The sequence below is a fragment of the Vanessa tameamea genome, chromosome 25 (assembly GCF_037043105.1).
Source record: "Vanessa tameamea isolate UH-Manoa-2023 chromosome 25, ilVanTame1 primary haplotype, whole genome shotgun sequence".
Lineage (NCBI taxonomy): Eukaryota > Metazoa > Arthropoda > Insecta > Lepidoptera > Nymphalidae > Vanessa > Vanessa tameamea.
Window position 1 is genome coordinate 3,768,357 of NC_087333.1, and position 23,582 is coordinate 3,791,938.

Sequence of the window (23,582 nt, forward strand, 5' to 3'; positions counted from 1 at the left end):
TAGGTTGATAATATCTAATAATATTCTAAAATCATTATTTTTGTTTCTTTTAATATGTTGTTAAATTGTAAAGAGATTCGAACATTGGCCCCAGTCAATACCACGAAGGGGGCTCGACAACCAGATATTAATGAATACCATTCCTCTTGAGGTTAGCAGCTAGGAGGGGTCATATAAAATATACTATGTTGACAATATCTTTTATTTCTCTTAAAATTGTACCCTATACCTAATTGTCCGTATCCTCTTCATTCATTTCGTAGTTTTGATGTGGATAGAAGGGACCCGGGGGGTCAAAAGCCCCTTTTTCTTCCACTATCGAGGGATACGGGTGGTGGGGCACAGCGCCCATCCATTGCGGATACCAATAGAGTCCCTGTTAAAGATATTTAACAATTACTACGTAACTATTTTTAATATTATTGATATACAATTTATTCATATATTTTACCGCCACACAGCAAGTTTGTCTTGTTGTGTTCCGGTTTGGAGGGTGAGTAAGCCAGCCAGCTACAGGCACAGTTAATATAACATCTCAGTTGTCTAAGTTGTTGGCGTATTAGGTATGTAAGAAATTTCATACGATACAAATATCTATGGGCAGTGGTGATCACTTATCAGATGGCCTATTTGCTGGTCCGACAGCCTTGAGCCTATGCCATAAAAAAAGGGAGTCAAATTGCTATTAAAAAAAATTAATTGACTTTTTTTTTTGACATGAGTATACCATAGTAAAGGTACCAATCTTAGGTTTATATAAAAGTTACTGGGAATCAAGAAATTATTAGTACGCTCGTAAAACTGCTGGTCCTGCGTCCCACCGCATTATGAGAGGCAGGGATTAGAGAGAACCTATATTTGAACACACACTCGTTCTTTATACTATCTCCTAAATAATCGGGTATCCATTGAAAAATAAATAAATAATTTATAAAGATATTTTTTCTTCCAAATACTTATCAATTTCAAGTTTAAATATAAACGCCACGTCTCACCTTGTTACCGCCTCCGGCGTTGCACGTGAATCTCTGGTCGTGTAGTTCAACTTGATCTAAGTAACTCTTGCCGGCTATTGAACCGTAATTAGGCGGGTACATGAATAGACAGCCGTCGAGAATATCTATTTAAAATGTTTATATAATTAACGATTATTTATAAACATAATTGACGGTTAATAATAACAAATTTCTGAATTGACTGAAACTCGAATTGCTTAATGTTATTTTTAATAATAGCTTAAATTGTTTATGATTGATTATATACAATTATTTCCCTCCTGTATTGGATAGACTAGAAAAAGTTCTCAACAATAAGGATATAATATTATATTCGACGAAGACTATAATGATTAGTGACATAATATAGTACTGAACTCAACTCAAAAACTTTTATTAGGTTTTATTATTTATAGGTAGTTTTTTATCTATAGTAATATTATATATATAAAATTTGTTTGTTTGTATGTAGGTGGTAATCACCGGAACTTAAAATCGAAATCTAAAAATGTTTTCACTGATAGAAAGCTACATTATTCCTGAGTGCTGAAGGGTATAAATTATTTTCAAGTACATATATTCCTTTATTAATGAATTGCTCCCGTGCGAAGCCGTACCGGGTCGCAAGTAATTAATAAAAGTTAAACGAAAGTTTCATTACCAAACGATTAGCTTACTAAACTAATTCATTGTTCATTGTATTATTATTAATTTATGTTACATTAAGGAATACTCATGTTTTGCGAATACTGCAGTTCCTACATCCATACACCGGACGTTGAAGTCTGTCCTGTTTAAATGTTATTCGGCGATAAATACAATAATAAGTGAAAACAGAGATTTTTGTTATATTAATAATACCGAAACATTTTTGAAACAGACTTTTGCAAACGCGATCGATTTTTTATATAAAAGATTTCATCAAATGTTAAACGAGCTGGTCCTGGGCCCTTGGGTCGTAGTTTGATGTTCTATAAACTATCTTTCTAAGTATTTTTTTACAACTGGTAGATACAGAGATAAGTGCATTTAAACAAACTCTTCGGCTTTATGTAATATTATAGTTATCGAAAGTTCCTAAGCTTACAAGGTACGGTTATATTGTCCTCCTCCTGTTCTTCGGGTTTGGGTGTAGGCTCTATATATGGCGGCACCGGATCGATGCCCGTTCCTGGATCGCCCGGGATTAGGAATGGACCTAGAAGATAATTTATTGAAACGTAATCACTGAAATGTTTTGGGAGTTCTTTTAACGATTGTTCGATTTCAAAAATATAATTCTATATGAGAGTTCTAGTTAATGGCTGTTAAAAATTATGAGTCTTACTCATATTGGATTTTTGAATTATATTATATTCTTCGTCGCGCTATAATTTGCGAGGTAAGTCTCACGCGAAATGTGCAATTCTATGTAGTTATTTGGCGCCGCGTTTTGTCGTGTATCATAAACGCGCGTGAATCTGCAGTGTTCGACTTTTTGCTGTCGCGTAGGTGGGTTATGCTTTTATATTTAAGAATTCATAAGAATATTAATATATATAGTAGAGCCGAGATGGCCCAGTGGTTAGAGCGCGTGCATCTTAACCGATGATTACGGGTTCAAACCCAGGCAAGCACCACTTAATTTTCATGTGCTCAATTTATGTTTATAATAATCATTCATCTCGTGCTCGGCGACGAAGGAAAATATCGTGAGGAAAACCCAAACAAATTCTGCCACATGTGTATCCACCAAGCCGCATTGGCTCTGCTTCAAATGGTCGAATAAATTTCAAGCTTTCTCCACTAAAGGAGAGGAGGCCGTGGCCCAGCAGTAGGAAATTTACAGGCTGTTATGAATATTGTCTTAATGTAATCGTCTAATTGACTTCATTGGCTATAAAGATTTGTACAAAAAATTATAGTACGGAACGACGAAAAGAGCATCTTTTCTCAGACTCTAGCCACGCCGTCACAGCGAATAGCAATCACTAATATAAATTCCACAAAAAAACATACCGCCGTAATGATTGGTGTAGTTCCACTCGCAGACGTGGTGGTTGCACACTAATGGCGTGTGTTCTTCTTTAGTGTAGTATGTGTTACCGTTTGGGGTAGTCTGTTGAAATTATACATTTAGCTTACGTGTTTAGGCTTTCAATGGTGATGTCTTGTGGTAATAACTTAAAAGATTTTGCAATGTAAATGTTATAAATAAAATAAATATTTTATCTACTTTGGGACATTATTCCTCGTTCCTTTTATCTGTAAATTCATATTAGTTTTATTATAATTTCCCGTGTATTCAAGTGAAACTTCTCAGGCGGCGATTCGATAATCGAGAATTGAGACCAACATTTTAAGGTCCCATCATGTTAAGGCACATTTCGATACGTGAGAAAAGAAGAAGTCGAGCAAAAGAGAAAGAGGACGATATATTTCAAGAAGTTTCACTTCTATCACGTGTACTTGAGACGCCCAATATTTCTCTCAATAATTATATACGTAACACTCAATCCTTATCCATTAATCATAGACAAAGATAATTCATTGCGCAAAAATGTTTTACCTGCAAGATAGAGGATACCACACTAAAATAATAAGAGATCCTTACTAGTAAAAAATCGTAATGTCGATACCGCAGTCCTTGTATGTTGAAGTCTAATATGAATGATCCAGACGTGATAATACACGAAGCGGCGGTCAGCGGCGGTAGTTTGTACATCACGAGACCACATTTCACAATTGCTTTTGGCAGAGTCGTCACGTCTCTTTCCCTTTGCATCAATTTTTTGAATGGGAACCTTTAAATTAAATCGTGTTATTGATATTAAGTTTATTTTTAAAAAGGATAATGTTAATTAGGAAAAACAATTAAATAAAATCGATCATTTTGTGTGATTAGCGGCTCGTATGTAAGCAGTGTCTCTGATATCAGTAAGTAACAGCCTGTAATTTTCATGTGGCAGAATTTCGTCGAAATTAAACACATGCAGATTTCCTCGCGATGTTTTCCTTCACCTACGAGCACGAGATCAATTATAAACACAAATTAACACATGAAAATTCAGTGGTGCTTGCCTGGGGTTGAACCCGCAATCATTGGTAAAGATGCATGCGTTCTAATCACTGGGCCATCTCGGGTTTTTCAGTTGGTCACCAATGTATTCTCCAAACCGCATTGGAGGAGCTTGGTGCCATAAGCATGTTATTATTACCTAAATATACAAATGCCAATATGGCATTCTAAACCATGTAAGTAATTGTCCGTTGGGAAGGATATGCTCGGATCGTCTATAAGATAGTACTTGTTCTCGTCGTGATAATGTAGGAATCCTAAGAAAACAAATGAGCGGTCTTTGCAATATGGCGCTATTCCTCTGCCCATATTGTATATGTCGCTGTACAACTCCGAGAAAAAAATATAAACATTCTTTCCGCAGTAAAATTCTGTAAACAAATGAAGAAATTTACAGATAAGATTTACAATAACATGAAGTTAGTTTTGATTGGATGAATTTAAAAAAATGTTAATTAAGTAATTGTCATATTAAAAAAAAAAATAGAATATATAACAATTTAAAATGGCAAATATATAAATGTGTTCGTATGTCCGTTACATACCAAGACTTTTATGTATTTCTTGTGATAAAGGACAGTTTTAAAGTTATATTATTGCATTAGTCGTTCTCTTAATTCATTTAAATAAATATTGCTTTAGTTCCTTCAGTCTGGCACACATACGACACGTGAATATAAACATATATACAGGGTTATTGGTAATTCGACGTATTCCCTTTAGGAGGTGATAGGGGTGACTATTTGCGATATTTTTAACCCCCATATGCATGATGCAAAAGTGAACCATTTTTGAGTTAGCGCGTTTTTTAGATTTTTTCAAAATAAGTCCAAAATGCAACTTCAAAAATTTATTTAAAAAAAAGTATCAATTAAAATCTATTTTTTTCTTCTGATTTATAAAAACGATTAAACACTGGATATTTTTCAATATTTAAACAATAATTATCGGTTCAAATTTAAAAATGCGAGACAGAAAACGATATTATTTCAATATATTTTTAATTTTTTTCCCTCAAATATGCCTGAAAAACAAAAAAAATCATTATGAAACTTGTTCTGCAGATTATTTTAAAAACATAATCGTTTACTTAGGTTTCCGAAAATGTATAAAAACTAGGAATTTATTTCAAAGCAACCGAAATAAAATGATCAGAAAGGACGCTGGTGGAAATTCGTATTCGAACATGACCGAATTCGTACTAAAGGTCGCTCTTTAAAATTCCCACAAAATTGATTTAAAATAATAACCAATGTAAAAAAACTTACTAAAATCTTAATAAAAAAAACTTATTAAGACTGTTAATATAATCCATTTCTATATTTTTTATAAATAAAAGTCAATATCATTGTCATTGGCAGTTGTTTTTTTGTTCGTTGGTGGTCAAAGGATTGAATATGTAAATAATATCTAGCTTAACCTGTAACAGTACCTTGACTAATATAAAATTCCATAGGCACTGGTCCGCCCGTATACGTAGCTTTTCGTTCGGCCGCTATAGAGTTGTGATTTTCATACATAGTCAACATGTTGTCTATGACATCGTCCAGTGTTATAAGAAGAACCTGAGTTTTTATGTTAAGATTTTATTTTATATTTTATATTGAGCCGAGATGGCCCAGTGGTTAGAACATGTACATCTTAACCGATGATTTTGGGTTCAAGCCCAGGCACGCACGCACCACTGAATTTTCATGTGCTTAATTTGTGTTTATAATTCATCTCGTGCTCGCCGGTGAAGGAAAACATCGTGAGGAAACCTGCACGTGTCTAATTTCGACGAAATTCTGCCACATGTGTATTCCACCAACCCGCATTGGAGCAGCGTAGTGGAATATGCTCCAAACCTTCTCCTCAAAGAGAGAGGAGGGCTTAGCCAAGCAGTAGGAAATTTACAGTAGTAGTATTTTATTTTATTATTTTTAATATTGCTTATTTATTTTTTAGCATTAGTGGAGTCTATGGTCACTATTAAAGTTGTTTTTTTTATTTCCATAAACTTACTTTTAATTCTTGTATGTGTAGTTTGATGAAGCGACCCAGGTGATCGGTCGCTATGTGGACCCTTTCATTGATTAAGTACTGCAATTTAAGAACACAAAATGAGTGACAAGAAATAAATCAAGTATTATCACAAATTCGTCTTCCACATTCGGAAGTCATTGTCATCGGTTCGATTTTTAATGATTTCCTCTATTTGAGATTATTGAACAGTTATAACAAAACTTTAAATAGTCGTAAAATAATAAATATAAGTATAAAAAAAAAACATCCAGTAAGGAGAAATGTTTAATAAAACATCCTTTGGATAATTGACGAGCCTCACGAGGTCTAATGACGAGCTGCGTTTATTTAAAATTGTATACCAATGAGAAACTGGCGAAGTACTTAGTACCTAAATTAGTTGCCGCAAACCGTCCTACTAAAGGAGTTGTTGCTGTAAATGGAACTCTATAAGGAACATTTAGAATTGAGTGCTTATTGGATGAGTGTGTGGGTGAGGGACTGTGTATGTGCACGTATTTTTGAAACGAATTTTCTCGAATATTATAAGTACCTACAAAAGAGCAGTGATTGGAGTTCCTACACTCTCACCATTTATTCTACCAAATACTAGAGTAGTACTTTGTATCGCTCGTTCGGTCAACTAAGTGAGTTAAATTACAGAAATATAAAAACGCATGAAATTTATGATCTCGTGGACTTAACGTGTTAAAAAAAGTACTACCACAAAAAAAAAAAAAAAATTAATTTTAAATATATTTTTTTTTATGTTATAGCGTAGATAAGAGGTCACCACCGCCCTTATACATTGACGCTGTAAGAAATATTAAACATTCCTTAAATCACCAATGCGCCATCAAGTAGGTACCAACCTTGGAACATTGTATGTCCCTCGTGCCGTAATTACACTGACTTACTAACCTTTTCAACAGGAACACAATATTTCTACCTATTGCTGTTTGGTAGTTGATTATCTGATGAACTGGTGGTACCTAACCAGACTGAACCTAATTATTTAATACAACAAATAATAATTAATATACTTGATCCTCAGCCGTCTTTATCCTCAACATCTCGTTCTGGTATAACCACAAGTTGTCCAGCTTGTCCGTCGGGTCGTGTCCGTATATCTCGAATGCATCTATTATCATCGCTAGAGTTAAATTTTCATTTGGCTCCAGGCAGCATGGATGATTGCGGATGTTGTACGGAGTCTGCGGGAGGAAATCTTTTTTTAATACTAGCAATTTTCTCCGCTTTGCTGTTTTCTTAATATTTTATCTGTTCTTACAGATATGACAGCTCACAGTATATATGCATATAGAACAAAACAAAGGTCGAAAAATATTTAAATCACAGTCTGTTAATTTATATAGATCGTCTGGAAACTACATGACAATTGTTATTTCTTAAATAAATTAATATACAGCTAGACTGATAGACGTATAGTAATTTTTATTTGTAAATACACTGACCAAGGAATATTTACATATCTTAATTAAAATGAATCCATACTTAACATGAGCATTAGGCATTTCCGTTTTCTACATTAGACTGTGTTCTTAGTTTACTATTAAAAAAAAAAAAAGAAATCTTACCGTTATCTGTAACATACCGATGCATATTGCAAACAAAACGCGCGCGTGTGTGGAACCGTCCATTCTTCCATCATGGCCAAAGCTATTTTGATTTTTTTCGATTAATTGATTGGTTACTCTAATTTAATAACTTTACGTTTTAATTGGTCATTAAAAATGTAGGTGCGTATGTTTTTTTTTTGTTTTAAGCTAATTATTTAGGTGGAAAGTTGGAAGACTCGATATGATATACATATATTACTTATATGTCGAGAGTGTCGCACTACAAGTGAACTGAAACGAAAGAATCATCTTTAAAATCAGCTTGACACTCGCGTAACTTCATTCTACACTAGTGTGCGTGTAGGTCGAGAGTTGGGCACTATTTTGTCGACGAGTTCTCAGCTCTGACAGTCTACCTAAGATACATATAAATAACATAATGGCTTATGTACATATATGTTTTAATAAAGTTTAAAATAATAAAATAAACAATTTTAAATAAACGTCTTAATTTTATTTAAAATATTTCCAGTAGATTAAAGCCAATGAAACAGTGAAATACCTACTATATCAATTGTATTTCATACTACATAGGTGACCGATTTCCGCCACGGTAGCTACTCCCAAGGGAGCCAGCTGCGTAGTTCATATAAGGTTCATATAAGGATGGACTAATGGATTTACGTGCTCTCCAAGGCACGTTGATATAAACACAGTCTGCTACTACCGTTTGCTACCGTATTTTTTGCCAATAATTAACCAATAACATATCCAAGAGCCGAGATGGCTCGGTGGGTAGAATACGTCAATCCTAGCCGAAGATTGCGGTTTCAAGCCCGGACACGTACCACAGAGTTTTCATGTAGGTACTTGGTTTGTGTTTATAATTAATTTCATGCTTATTGGTGAAACATCATGTGGAAATTTGATTTTGTCGGATGAGAATTTGCGACATGGGTATCCGTCGAATCGATTTGAATTTGCGTGGTGGAATAAGCTCTAAGCCTTCTCCACTAAAAGGCGTGAGGGCCTTAGCCTAGGTGTGATACATTTATAGGCTGTTACTTTTTTTTGGTCCAACTCGGGATTTGAGCCCAGAGTCTCAAGATCAGCCTCATAAGTTAGCACTAGGCCGACAACAAATTTAACAATGTAGGTATAGTATGTTATTTGAAAGATGATTTTGTTTCAGTCGGGATTATAAAGAAATTGAAATAAAACACAATATAGAATAACATTTTATAATATTTAAAATACACACAGAATTTATATCATCACAATACATGCGTAATGCGTACTGAGTATTTTTATATAAAACATTATTGCATTTGATTACATTTCTAATTAAACATTTTTAACGTAAGCATGATAAACGGACACTGCATGTGCAGACGAAACGTTTTTTAATCTATCGTTACGTCTAGTTTATAATCTGCATTATTTTTTTATGACATGAAATTTCTTTTTGTTCGATATTTAAACTTTGTCAGTGGAGGACAGCCGCAGTGAGATCTCTTTTTTAAAGAGTAGTATTTTCATTGTTCACTTAAAATTTTCACTTTTTTTTTCTATTAATTATGAAAATAGGTATGCCAAGGGGCAATAGCGTCAAGAAGTAGGTTTATGAATTTGAGCTCTTAATGTAAGTGCAGAAAATTTATTAGTAAATTAATAATGCTTTCCATCTAAAATATTATTTTCAAATTTGGAATAATGTTACTGAAACGCCATCTTACTATTCCTTACCGTCTGTAATTCTGTCAATTATTACATATTTATTGTCATAGATAATGAATACATTTTACTGTCATTTTATTTGAATATTTTTTTTGAATACTGTAATAATCAATTCCATTAATAGATAAACATTTTTATTGACATTTACATAATTTAATTTTTATAGGAAGACGTACGTTTAATTATAGCCATACATATAGGGATACATTTTTTTAATGAAGATAGGTACATAAAAAATGGAATCGTCATAAATTGTTCAATCTAACAATAGTTTTATAAAAAATCAAAGTTCATTTGATAATAATACAAATTCTACACAAAACATAAAAATTAAAATAATTGATAATATATATATGGTTCAATTTTAGGTTATTAAATATATTTAACATTGCTTTTATTTTGTAATTTGTATATTGTGGTTTATTTATCATAATATATATAATAAATAAAAATATACTGCTAATGTTTTTATAATTATTTCTGAGAGTAAATATCAGGATATAAATTAAGGCCTTGATTCTATTGTTTTTTTTTAATGTTACGTAGAACATAGCGTGAAACTTCACAATACTAGTTATGACCATGTAAGTATTACATATATTTAAATCTAAAATATATAATTAACAACAATTAGACCTAGTTTATTAAAAATTGAATATAAATATGCTATGCTATTCCACTGTCATCATGAATAAACGTAAGTGCAATTTAATAATTTTCAAAATTGAAATTGTAAATCAGTTTTTTTCTTGGATTTATTAATCTCATCTTTATGCAAAATAATGCTACTACATCGTCATTGAACACAAAATTTATCGAAAATTTTGACGTATGACGTATGTTTATATATGACAATGACGTATTATTGAAACGAGCGTGTATGTATGTTTTTGGATTAAAATGTATAATAAATGGATTTGCTATGAATAATCTATTATTGTATAATATACTCCACAAAGTTTTTAATCTACGATACTAACACAATGGATATTTTATTGACTAAATTTAATATAAGAAGCAAACAAAATATCTGCTATCACAACAACAAGTATGAACTCTTTTTAATAAAACTTTTTAGTAGTTACTTTTAAAACACATTATTATCATTGCACATGATATTAGTAAATGCTTTTCATTCTATCTTATATAATAAGTGAATTTAATAATATCCTTATATGTAACATTTGAATATGGAAGACTTCGTTGTCGAAGAATTTTAAAACGTAAATTCTATTTGGAAGACATTGGATCCTTTAAATATATTGTAAATATAATTTTAACTGTCTAATATACGTATATACATAAATGTAATTATTACATTACATAAATAAAATTGAACATCGTAACGTAACAGCTAGTATATTTTCTTAATATCTAAAAGGGCTAAAATACACAAAAGAAATCACATCAGACTAGACATTATTTGGCGGTTAAAATTTTAAGATGTATCGCATCCGTGATGAACATACACGAAATAAATGCGTTAATCTAAAAATAGTTCAACAATCATCTAAAACACTACATCAACTTAAAACGGCAAGCCGATTTTAAATGCTTTTACGAGGGCAGACCCCGAGTCCCACATCCCAATGATGCCGAACAAGACGCCAAGAGCTATGATGAAGTAGTCATAAGCAATAGTTGTAGTTTCCAATTGATTGCCTTTCAATTTAAGATGGAAGTAGGCCGGCCATATGAAACTCAACATGGTGCCCGTGAAACTGCCAATAAAACCCATAAGGATGGCGAAGTGGGGAATAAATATAGCCATTAGAATCGTGAACATGATAACTCCTAACCTCCAAGCCAGCCCCCATACTTTCAGTTCTCCATCTAAAGCATAAATTGGAGGAAATATTGTTTTTGGCTTGCCTCTGAACAAAACTCTTTCCATCAAATCACATGCCGCGTAATATGGCAATGGGTAACTTAGTACTGCTTTGACTACCAAGAAGAAATTTACCAGCCCTTTAAATCCAGCGGAACGGAGGTTATTTGTTATAACCTGCTGGGTGTCGTTTTGAAAGGTTAAGAAGCACAGATATCCGAAGATAGACTTAAATGCCGCTGCAGCTATATGCGACCAATTCAACATCCATTCGAAGCGAGATCGATCTTCCATGTTACCTTCTAGCGTGGGTAAGAAAATTTGTGACGTATAAGAAAATACAATAACACCCAAACTGATGGGGAAGTTTTCAAAATCTAAAGACCATTTGACTTTTGACCAACCCCAGTCACCAATATAAAGAATGCAGTAACCGAGTACAATTGCATTAATAATAAGATGGCTCATGGTACACCAGAAGGATAACATACTGACACTTTTGAGTGACTTCAAGAAAGCAAGCGGTAACAAGAATATACCGATCAACATCATCCAAGAACGGGTATCAATAGAACCATCAGGAAAAGTACCGATCATTAGATCACCACAGACAACGACGTATAGGATACAAGTCATGAGGAGCTCGATAATTTGAGCGACGTTCACAATTTTTGCACCGTATTTTCTTCCAAAGCACTCCTTAGCAATGCTAACGTAAGAATCACGAACACGCACTCGCTGGCCGGAAACTGGATCATCTTCGTACAGGCATTCAACCAGAATCTTACCTGTATAACAGCAGATGTGAGCAATTCCAATCATAGCAGCTATTGCCCAATATCCACCTTGTAGAACTGCAAACGGCAACGAAACCACGAACATACCCTGTAAAGATATAGCTAAGTTATATTTTAAAGAAGAAAGTCTGCAGATATTCTACGGCTAGTTTAGTCCAGTCCTTCCTTTTACTATTAAGGAGTCAGTTTTTACTTCGACCACGCTGCTACACATATGGAAGACTCATCCGAGACAGATATATTTCCTAATGTTTTTTTTAACCCCGAATCATAAAAATAATTATAAACACGAATTGAACACGTGAAAATTTAAAGGTATACTTGAACATCCAATCTTTTTTTAAGATTTACCTGTCCTAGCCATCTCGACTTTTAAGTTATGTTTGAGCTGCAATTACATATTAAGTTATTTACAAAAAAATATATTTTTATACCTGGATTGCGTTGGTGACGTTCCAAGCGGCTTGAAACTCATTAATCTTTGCACCTGGCTTACCACCACCTTCTTCAAAGCCTCCTTCTTCAGATGAAGCGTAAAAATCAACACTTTGCATGCTTTGAGTTCTGTAACAAAGACGCGATCCAGTTTAAATGTTATTACATTTTTTTTTTATTTTAGCTTATATGTATCTCTGTAAAAGTATACCTCGGAGCTCCATCTTGCTGAGGGTAGGTGTTCTGGTAACTGGTAAAAGAATCTTCAGCCTGCAGTTCACCACTCAAGAATGGATTTGTTGGATTAGTAGATTGGTATGTCGGTGAAGTCGTCTCGTTCATGGTCGACAGTTCACAGCTCTCTCCCATGTCTGATAGCAAATAAAGATGATCAAATTAGATGAACTCAACGTATGGCATAAATAAGGTCTACTTTAAATTCCATCGAAGTAATGAACTTTAGTTTGCACGTCAATTGTAACTAGGGTGGGCGGAAAGGTTAACCTTTGTTATATGAATTACATAATATATAACTTATTTAGGTTATTTCGGTTTTGTTATTATGGGAAAAACTTTTAAATGGGATCATACTGCTTCTTGAAATAATAAAAGCCTATTCTAGACATATATTGTATCTGTTTATTTATTAAATCTATTAGAAATTCTTATTTAAAATATGTGTTACTATGATTAAAGGTAATTCGTTCATTAAATTGAAATTAAGAAAACAACTGTTACATTATTTAACGTTGCAATTATAATGAATTAATATCTAAAATGAGGATAAATATCTATTGAAATAATTCTTACCCATATTTGCAAATCGAACATTTTGAGGAGGACGTGGTGGAGGGCCAGGCTTCTCGGGCACCTGCTGCCTAACAGTCTGCATAGCCACATCCAGTACATTTTTGAGCGGCGGTAACTTGATACGCCCGAGGTTGAGCATTTTTTATTTTTTTATTCAGAAGAAATATATTAAACCTCTTTGCCAATACTTTATCGATTCAATATAATCAATATTCGAATTTTAAAACTATGTCAAAATTGACGCAACAGATATACATTAATTAGTTTTATAATTATATTAATCTTAATTCTACAATGGAAGACTTCTTTACACTAAGCTATATAAATATCTTTACATTATTGTTTCACCGTGGCGTTGGATTGATCAGCCATTTTTGTGATATTAAATTCCTTCCCCATAATTAAACATTGTATATGTTTTTTGATTTGTTATCAACACTTTTGTATTTTGCACTTTAGTAGAAAGGAAATGGGTTGGTTTAGACCATTTTTAAATGGTTTTCTTTATTGTAATGGCTCGCACAGTTTGACTCGTTTGGGACTGAATTCGACGCGGCCGAGGTGCGCGGTACCACGATCGATACGCGGCCAAACTTGGCACAACATTGTTCCCATGAGATGTCCGAAATGAATTAGATGAACATTATGAGAATTTTCATTAAATTTTCTCTATTATATAGACCCTACCAGTGTCATTACTAAGAATAAAATATAGAGCTTTAATTCAGTTAATCGTATAAGATTAATGTACGATCGTTAATTCAACAAGCAATGTCTGTGTATATAAATCATTCTCCTCTATAAAGACAAAACAACAGAGATAAATAACTATAATTGAATAAAACTAGCTGAACCTGCGAATTTACCCGCGCGAAATTTATAAAATTTATCTATAGCACAAAAACCGTCACACCCAACTTTACTCCCTCGAGGGGTGATTTAGAAAAGTAACCTATGCCCTTTCTCGGGACTCAAACTATTTCCATATCAAGTTACGACTTAATCGGTTCAGTGAGTTAAGCGTGAAATGCTAACAGACAGAGATGCTTTCGTTTTTATAATATTAGTTTGTATTACATATGTATTTAAAAGGATATATAATCGTCTATGTATTCTGTATGTGTAGTACATAAGCGTAGTTTGAATCATTTCTGTTTTAGTAAGGCGACTTCAGATAATTTTCTAGAATGTTTCTAGAATTTTCTTGGTGGTACCTAATACTTTGTGCAAGTCCGTCTGTGTATGTACCACCCAATCATCATATATTCTACCGGCAAATAGTATATAATAATTAGTTTTGTTGTGATCCGGTTTGAAGGGTGAGTTGTCACTACAGGCATAAGGAACATAATAAACTTAGTTCCGAAGATTGAACGGTTAATATTTCTTATATCACCAATGTCTATGGGCGGTAATGGCTTACCACCAGGTGGCCCATTAGGCTGTCCGCCTACCTATAGTATAAAAAAAAAAAATTCGGCCTAGCTCTCAACCGACAAGTGTCTAGAGCCGGGGTGCTATGGAGCTTCGAAACTGTAACCGAAACCGATAAAAAGAAACATATTTTTATTTTTCTGGATATTTATACTTAAAGAGAGTAGCCAATTGTGTTGTAAAGCTATCAGGTTTTTTTCCTGTAATTATACCTAATACTAAATAATAGCCTACAAATAAATTCAAATTAATGTCTTATATTTTTTTTCTTTTAAAATTTTCTAAACAATCTAATATCTGTAACCGAACAATCGGATAATCCGAAATAATTTCGTATCCGTAATCATATCTGAAACCGGTAAAATATTATTCATATATCCGTATCCAGATCCGAAATTATAAATCAATAACATTCCTAGTCTAGAGTGTAGGTACCGTCCAATATGAAACTACATTCCGGAAAAAGTTTAATTATACCTAATTGTTATATAGAAAATATAGGTATACTAGAAATATTTTTTAGGTAATATAATTAAAAAATATATATGATTTTAATATACGAGCTGACAAGCGAAATCTGGAGTTTAATGCTGATATTCTCGTATATTACATTAAGATAGAAGTACTTTTCAAATCAAATCAAATAAAATTCCTTCTTTAAATAAAGAAGCATTTAATTTACTTTTTGATTGTCAAATTAAACACTATTACCGGTTCGGAAAAGAAAATACCCTGACCTGAGAAGAACCGGCGAGACAGAAACTCAGCAGGGATATTTTTTTTTGTCAATGTTATTATTTACAAATATTCAATTTGAAAAGAAATAGCCAGGAGGCGATCGTTTCATTACCAAGGTCAAAGGTGTGGTGTTATCAACCATAAACCCACTAATTGTACCTTTCGCATACAAGCATTCTTTGTAATTTTTTTTAAAGTTGGCAAAGAGGCATTTTGAACGCTTTCTAGGATCCTGTTGTAGAATCGTATAAATTGCATAAAAAAGAGTTACTGACTCTATACAGTCAAGTAACAAGATTGTGTTTGTTCCTTGTACCAATGCTATGAATGCAATGAGTATCACATTTTCTCATAAAATCATTAATATTTTTCCGTACATGTATATTTCATAATATTGAGAAGCAACAGTTAATACTTGATTATGATTATTTATCTCCTAGGTTATACATCGCTTGAATAGCCCTTTTCTGCAGCACAAATATAGTATGGATAGCGGCTGCGTTACCCCAAAGCATAATACCGTAAGACATTATACTGTGAAAGTAACTGAGATATACTAAGCGAACCGTATCAACATCGGTAAATAATCTAATTTTTTGACCGCAAATGCCGCAGAGCTTAGTCTACCTGACAATCCGTTAATATAGGGGATCCATTGCAACTTGGAATCAACAGTAAGGTCAAGAAATTCAGCTGATTCAACTGATCCATCGATTCCCAATTGATAAGTACATCAGCTTTTGCATTTTGCACATTTGCCCTAAATTTAGCCTAAGATTATTAACGCTAAACTAGTTTGTGTATATCAGACTATCAGTGATAGCTTTATAGCGTCATACTGTACCTGCTTTCTATTAATTTTAAATACTAAGGAAGTATCATCAGCAAACAATGATATATGTTTGTTCCCAACAAGAAATAGCGTAAACACATATCGTTGTTCCTACCTAAAATTAGTTTTGCACGACGTTTTTGTACGTAAATATGTTAGTAATATATTAAACATTAGACGTATTTTATTTTTAAGAATTTACACTACATTATTTTTAATGTATCTACTAACTTATTTCCTTCGCTAAATCTTCAACAACTAGAATCAGAGAAAGAAACTCCGCGGGTTATTTTTTTCTTATTTTGTACTTCCTGCGTGTAATTCTATGCCTAGATATGGGACATATACGATATGTATACTTTGAGAAAATAAATTTGAGTATGGTGGTCATCGTAATTAACCAATTTATAAAGTGAATTGATTTATGTTTACAATTGTATCGAATATATAATTTTACATTCCGGTTTTAAAGGAAGAAATATCAAACGGAAATATTTTACCAAAGTCATCAAATTAAACCTTTTACTAATTGGTCGTTAGCAAATAAAATAATTGATGTTTGTAACGATATTTTTTAGTTAAATGGTTGTTTGAAACGATATGTACCTAAGTATTGTTCGGTTTATAGTAATTTTTCTTTTTTCATCATGTTTTACCAGAATTGTAGTGAGTATTCTAATTTTTTGTTTATTTAAAATAATCAATCGAAAATCAAATATATATCTACTTTGCTATAAACTTAACCTTGTATCTAGGTTAATGTTAATGTAGGTAAACACTAAACTTAGTAATCCTTACCAGTTATAAATGGTATATCAAGTATTACTACCCAGTATTTTAAAACGTGCCTCCGGGGTTTTTTTATTGTATTGTTATCAACGACTTAGTTCTAGCAAACTAAATTTTCCTTCTAGAATGCCTACGATATACGAAACCACCCGTGTTGTCAAGAACCGAGCGAGAATATATCCCTGGCAATGATCATCGACGCTTATGAGATCTACGGCCACGATCCCACTGATAAACTGGACCATTTGGCGCATTATCAGATCGAAATGATGAAGATTAAGAGAGCTCCTGATCAGGTACCGTTTGGAAAAGGGGTACCTATTCCAGATGCGACCATAAGAATCAATTCTTCAAATATACTTACAAATAACCTTATATCTAACAACTCGTACATACTCTTAGTCGGTATGTGCCCTTTGGGAGTTTTGATTCGTTACAGCAAATAAATATAAAGAAATACATACAAATATACTTGGTAACCGAACAAATATATAATCATATACTTGTCTAACAGAAAGTATGCGTTCCAATACTTCTTTTATTTCTTCGTAAATCATTATTTTGATACAACTCACGCCTATTATGATACTATACCAGAAATCTTTACGCACGTGTCAACAACAACTGCAAAAATTATCAACGCTTTCGAAAAACAACCTGAGTACTGGCAAAAATAATTATTTTGTTAAAATTTGTCTTTCAGTTCATAATCAATGAACACGTGCATATTGCAACGGATCATCTCGCGAGATTTATTACTATGCACATTAAGGAATTAAAGGTAACTTTTTTGAGTTACTTTAAACCATGTTCATACCACCCAATACCTTTCACTTCTATTTAAGTTTGGAATATATTATCTGTATAATATATATATATATATATATTCATGTATGTTTATATGGAGGTCATTATTGATGACAGATCTCCGAATGGCGGTTGGCTTAAATGTCATTTTCTTAACATGCATTAAAGTATAAGGAAAGTGGTTTACCTCCTGGGCCCTAATTCTTCTGACATATTGAAAGGCCATTGCAGTCGAATCAAAACGTAAACACGGCAACGTTTACTAAACGTAAAGCCGCGTTCCTACTCAACTATCGTATCGTAATCTTAATGAATAAGTAGTATATTGGTCCTCATTTACGGTTAAGCTGAGGTTGTGAGGAAAAGTCGAAGTTGGATCGGAATAGGATCGGGAACGTATCTTGGTCCCCTGCATAGGTTTTACAGAAAAAATATTTAATTAGGTCTTTTTATGTTTTTGTAGCTAAGCTAGTTTTTTTTCCTATACAGGTATTATTAATCGCTTTGGACGATACAATAGACAATATGTTGACGATGTACGACAATCACAATGCTATAAAAACAGAAAGGGTTGCCACGTATAACTCTGGAGCTGGAGGTGCTGTTCCTTCGGAATTTTATTTAAGTCAAGGTAAAATCGACATTGATCGACTAGATACCATTATTATTAATTTAGATCGCTTAAAAATCATAATTGTATACTATAAATATAATAAATAAATATTGGACAACATCACATACATTACTCTGATCCCAATGTAAGTAGCTAAAGCACTTGTTTTATGGAAAATCAGAAGTAACGACGGTACCAAATACACCTAGACCCAAGGCAACATAGAAAACTAATGAACTTTTTCTACATCGACTCGGCCGGGAATCGAACCCGGGACCTCGAAGTGGCGTACCCATGAAAGCCGGTGTACACACTACTCGACCATGGAAGTCGTCGAAATACTAACGTTTAGAATGCATAAACGAAGAGACTGAAGACCGGCTACGAAACGATATTATTAAAAAGTAAACTAACACCTCAGAAATATCCTACTGCTGGCTGGTATTCTCTGCTCTTATGCAGAAGCCTTCAAAACTTTTCAATAAGATCTCCTTTTTAGTGTTTTTTGCAATTTGCATTTTATTATTATATCATCTATTTTCAGAATTTTACTGTGGTAAGAATGTATATATATTTATATCCGAGCTATACAGCGATATATATAACATCGGCAGAGGTATCACTCCCCACTGTAGGGGTCGTGGCTTCCATTTCTTGGGCTTTGTCCACTTCATGGACGATAACAAGTACTTCCTCGAAGAAGATCCAAGTGTCGCGTTCGAAATGGACAATTATATTCACGGATTGGAATGTCACCTTGGCATTTGCATATTTAGGTATGTGAAATTGCATATCCTATTATCTCCTGCATTCTTAGAGTGATAAAATCTAGAAGAACCTATTCCAATCGAAATAGGAAAAAAGACAAACAAATCTTAGAATTACGTATTTCATGCGATTTGCTAATAACTGAGTTAGTTGTGTACTACTAAGAGTTTATAATTAATATATCTTTATTTATAATACAACACTTAACCACTTATTTCCACTTTAGGTTCTACTCTCGACCAATGATATCGCGTCAATTTGATATGAAGATATAGTGGCCCCATTTATTTTTACAGACCTACAGACCAGATTTACATTGTACATATATTTGATTGCATTTTATTTTATTTTTTTTAATTACTAATTCCTGAAATAAGATACCTTTATTTAAGTGTTTCCATTTTATATTTAATATATTTATATAGACTATACATAATTACTCTAAAGAGTAAAAATTCAGTATCAAATCGTTTATAATAATATTGCAGATTTCCGTTCAAGAAGAGCCTTCAGCACGTTAGGGACGTGTCCTCGCTTCCAAAGGCGATAGTTAAATGCGGTCTCGTGATGTATAAACTACCGCCATTAACCGCTGTTTCGTGTATCATCACGTCGGGCTCGTTTATATTGGACTTCAATGTTCAAGGCATACGCTTTAGACACTATGATTACATGTTGGTATGTAATCGATGGTATTTTTTTAATTTACTTAAAATCCGAAGAGATAATCCTCTATATATATTAACAAATAAATTGACAAAAAATGGGAGGGAGAGGAAAATGGAGTCCTTATTAGAAAAATCTTTATTAATACTTGTAAATAAAGATTTAATAAAAGCCTATTATGACTCCTCGTCATGAATGAACAAAACCTGTGATGGTACTTTTTGTATATCAACTATTTAGACGTATAAACTAACATTTTCCTTATTAAATTTTCAAACCTTTAATACTGCGGAATAAACCTCTCTCGTAACTGTTGGAAGCTAATTAGTAGGTTTTTACAAGGGTATTTCTTTTATCTCGGGACTCCATTAATTACAACTAAGTTTTGTAGTTTCTACCAAACGGACACTCATACTACACGAAAGAGAAGTTCACCCCTCTAGTATGCGACCACCACGTTTGCGAGTGGAACAACACTAACTTTTATGGAGGTAAGAAATTATTGCGTATATTGAAACCACAAATATATATATTTTAATTTTATATAGATTAACTCTGATAGAACCGAAATGGCAAGTAGGTTATACGTGTACACGTGGATGTGACCCGCGTTTCGAGTATTTCAATCGTTAGTAGGAATTTTGAATTCAATTCTTGTTGTAGGAAAATATCGTTTAATATAATACATGCCGTATTATTGTAGAAATGTACAATATTGCATTATATACAATATAATTTCCAGGTCCCTTTATTATCCCGGGAGATCCCGGCACGGGACTATCCCCGATACCACCATTCATCGAACAGACTACAGAAGCGTACCATCTCTCCACCGAACCACCCGGACATGAATTTGCAAATATTACATGTAAGTTCCTTGGCATCACTTTTCACATTTATCTACAAATGACAAATTACTACGAATCAGAAAAGAGTAGTAAATGTCTATGGGAAAATCCAATTGTCTTTGATAGGACGCCAGATTACTACATAACCTATGTACGGGTAAGGTATATATTGGATATATAAATAATAATAATTACTTATAATATATATTGAGTGAATAGTTCCCCCACACAATTTTTTTATAAAAGGCCGATCGCCCGCCGGTATTGAGACGCTTGTTCGAGCCGTCGAAGCGATCGGACATCCTCAACTTGGAATAAATCAAACAAGAATATTTCCTGCGTTTAGCTTCATACCTTCGAGGATGGATAGAAATCCAAACCCTGACATTCGTGACGTCAGAAATGCTGACGTCATATTTTTTATAAAAACAAGTTGAGACAAGCTACTTCGTCATATATCTATATATATAAAAAAGGTTAAAATTTTAATGGGATGAATAGTAGATACTATGTAGATATATGCTACATATTGCTGGTGGCTGGCAACATTTTAAACCAATAAATGTCAATAACTACAGATAAATGTGACTAGTAAAATAAATCGCAACCTTTATGATAGATTCGTTGGACGGATGCTGGTTCATGTTCCCGCCTAATTACGGCTCCATAGCCGGCGTCAGCTACCTCGACCCGCTAACCGTCAACGAGTACAGATACACTTGCTCGGGGGCAGGAAACAATAAGGTGATCATTGTATATATATATGTAAATATACACAATTTTCTTTTGTTACTCGGATAATATGGATATAACCTAATGATACTAATAAGCTATAATACTTAACCGGCAGAAGATTCAATCAAAAGTTATCACGTAATTTTTTTAGAGTTCCGTACCCAAAGGGTAAAACGGGACCCTATTACTAAGACTTCGCTGTCCGTCTGTCACCAGGCTCTATCTGATGAACCGTGATAGTTGACAGTTCAAATTTTCACAGATGATGTAATTCTGTTGCCGCTATAATAACAAATTATTAATGCCTAATATTTAATGGGGCTCCCATACAACAGACATTTTTTTTGCCGTTGTTATATATAATGGTACGGAATCCTTCGTGGGCGAGTCCAACTCGTACTTAGCCGGTTTTTTATTTTCAAATATTGTCTTTTATGTATAACCTATAATGTGTATAGATTGAAAGATAGAAAAACAGATTTTTTTTTGTTTGTTATGATTAATTAAAAATAAATGATGTCACCAGGGTCTATATTGGTATCCTCAATGGATGGGGGCGCCCCCTCATCATCCGTATCAACGTTCCGGAGACACCCCATCAGAACTAAACGCAGGCGTGCCAGGTGCATTTTACCCACACTTGCAAGAACTACCATCGGAGCTAAATTTACCGTCACGAAAAAATGGAAACGATTAAATATTATCGAAAAACATGTGTTATTTATTTGCGCATTTGATTTTTATAGAGGTATACAATTTTAGGAAGTGGTGTCAGGTGTTACGTCAGATACCCTATGTCCTTTCCAGTACCCTAACATCCTGTTTGCTAAATTTGATGCATTCATGTGAAATTTAAACAAATAATAAATACACTCCTACACAGAATGTTTTTTTTTATTATTTGTTTAATTTTATAAATCTTATAATCCTGGTTGACATAAAATCAAAATTGACAAAATATCCCATTTATACTCTATTCCAATGGGAATAGGAAAGAACCAAAACAAACCGTACTTTTCAATATCACGAGTGTTTTGTTGATAAGTCCGGTTTATGATTTACTACTATTTATATTATTATTAATACTATTTATTTTATTATTTTATGAAATCGGATACAATAAAATAAATATGAGTTTATTAAATATATAATAATACTATAAATGTAACTGTATAAATAAGTATTTCTAACACAAGCAAAAAACCGAACTCACTTTATTTAAAAATCATTCTTTAAAATTTAACGTTTATTATAAAACAAAAGATAAAGATATAATAAAACAAAAGACGCTATTTTTAATAACTTTTATTCATATTCTTAATATAATTATAATTTACACAAACATAACGAAATCTAATGTCAAATTCAAATGACAGCGGTGACGTATCCTATACTTATAGGTAAATTATATCCAAAAACATATAAAATAGATATAATGTGTATTGTCTCGATAAATACTTGCTAAACTATTCCCTTCTGCGAACGACAAATATAAGCTGACAGAATTTAAATGTCTTAATACTATCAAATAAACGAAAATGTATATCACACTCTTAATTTATAATCATAACATTCTAACAATCTTAATTATTTATCGTTTAAATAAAGCTAACATAAAATTAAATATTTATGAAATCCTTGTTATGTGACAACAGTTATTGTCAAATAAAAAAATATGCTCCCATAGAGAAAGTTTGTTTTTATTTTGTGTATTAATCATAGACCTAGAGAATGGATCGAGCTTTACATATCCAGATGTATCTTTATAAAGTTAATTATTTCAAACTATTGCTCAGTCCAATCTCTATGGATCTCTATGATAATATGAATTGGAATGGTTAATATTGTTATATGTACGGGCAATCAAATACACAACCTCAATCTACTCATTTCACTTCACGGCATTCATTTGTTTCGCTGTTTAGCTTATTATTCTGGATTATACTGTAATTCAATGATATTGTGTTACCAAACTCTAATCCTAAATCAAACATTTAGGTTTTATATACTCGTATCGTAATATATATATGTATACATGTAGTATTAGTATCAATAGTCAAAAGTTATTATATTGCTGTAATTAATCAATGATTTTTAATATGTTTGTA

The 23,582-nt window shown here is 32.9% G+C and overlaps 4 protein-coding genes across 5 annotated transcripts in view; 1 reads left to right on the top strand and 3 right to left on the bottom strand.

Annotated features, from left to right (window-relative positions):
- Nucleotides 1-184: 184 nt before the first annotated feature.
- On the bottom strand, nucleotides 185-7,766 carry LOC113403128 (uncharacterized). The gene is made up of 10 exons (XM_026643583.2): nucleotides 7,656-7,766; nucleotides 7,101-7,271; nucleotides 6,058-6,135; nucleotides 5,486-5,618; nucleotides 4,193-4,424; nucleotides 3,589-3,778; nucleotides 2,994-3,093; nucleotides 2,083-2,193; nucleotides 996-1,120; nucleotides 185-376 (listed from the first exon to the last, which is right to left on the bottom strand). The coding sequence occupies exons 1-10, from the start codon at nucleotides 7,716-7,718 to the stop codon at nucleotides 230-232; spliced, it is 1,350 nt and encodes a 449-aa protein (XP_026499368.2). The 5' UTR covers nucleotides 7,719-7,766; the 3' UTR covers nucleotides 185-229.
- On the top strand, nucleotides 7,684-22,185 carry LOC113403159 (uncharacterized). 2 transcript variants are annotated; one of them, XM_026643628.2, is made up of 10 exons: nucleotides 7,684-7,817; nucleotides 17,163-17,333; nucleotides 17,741-17,818; nucleotides 18,334-18,475; nucleotides 19,002-19,233; nucleotides 19,714-19,903; nucleotides 20,283-20,382; nucleotides 20,634-20,759; nucleotides 21,359-21,483; nucleotides 22,001-22,185. In XM_026643628.2, the coding sequence occupies exons 2-10, from the start codon at nucleotides 17,226-17,228 to the stop codon at nucleotides 22,169-22,171; spliced, it is 1,272 nt and encodes a 423-aa protein (XP_026499413.2). In that variant the 5' UTR covers nucleotides 7,684-7,817; nucleotides 17,163-17,225; the 3' UTR covers nucleotides 22,172-22,185. The 2 variants fall into 2 exon arrangements, with proteins under 2 accessions (XP_026499413.2, XP_064075117.1); XM_064219047.1 differs by lacking the exon at nucleotides 7,684-7,817 and adding an exon at nucleotides 16,816-16,914.
- LOC113403124 (vesicular inhibitory amino acid transporter) lies at nucleotides 10,267-13,795 on the bottom strand. Its single transcript, XM_026643577.2, has 4 exons — nucleotides 13,245-13,795; nucleotides 12,646-12,805; nucleotides 12,434-12,563; nucleotides 10,267-12,087 (listed from the first exon to the last, which is right to left on the bottom strand). Exons 1-4 carry the CDS (start codon nucleotides 13,381-13,383, stop codon nucleotides 10,903-10,905), a joined length of 1,614 nt encoding a protein of 537 aa, XP_026499362.1. The 5' UTR covers nucleotides 13,384-13,795; the 3' UTR covers nucleotides 10,267-10,902.
- Nucleotides 20,236-23,582, bottom strand: part of LOC113403147 (uncharacterized) — a 361,159-nt gene continuing 357,812 nt past the window's right edge. Inside the window, exon 3 of the mRNA XM_064219048.1 lies at nucleotides 20,236-20,247. The gene's annotated coding sequence lies outside the window, so the exon portion shown is untranslated. The remainder of the gene's footprint in view (nucleotides 20,248-23,582) is intronic.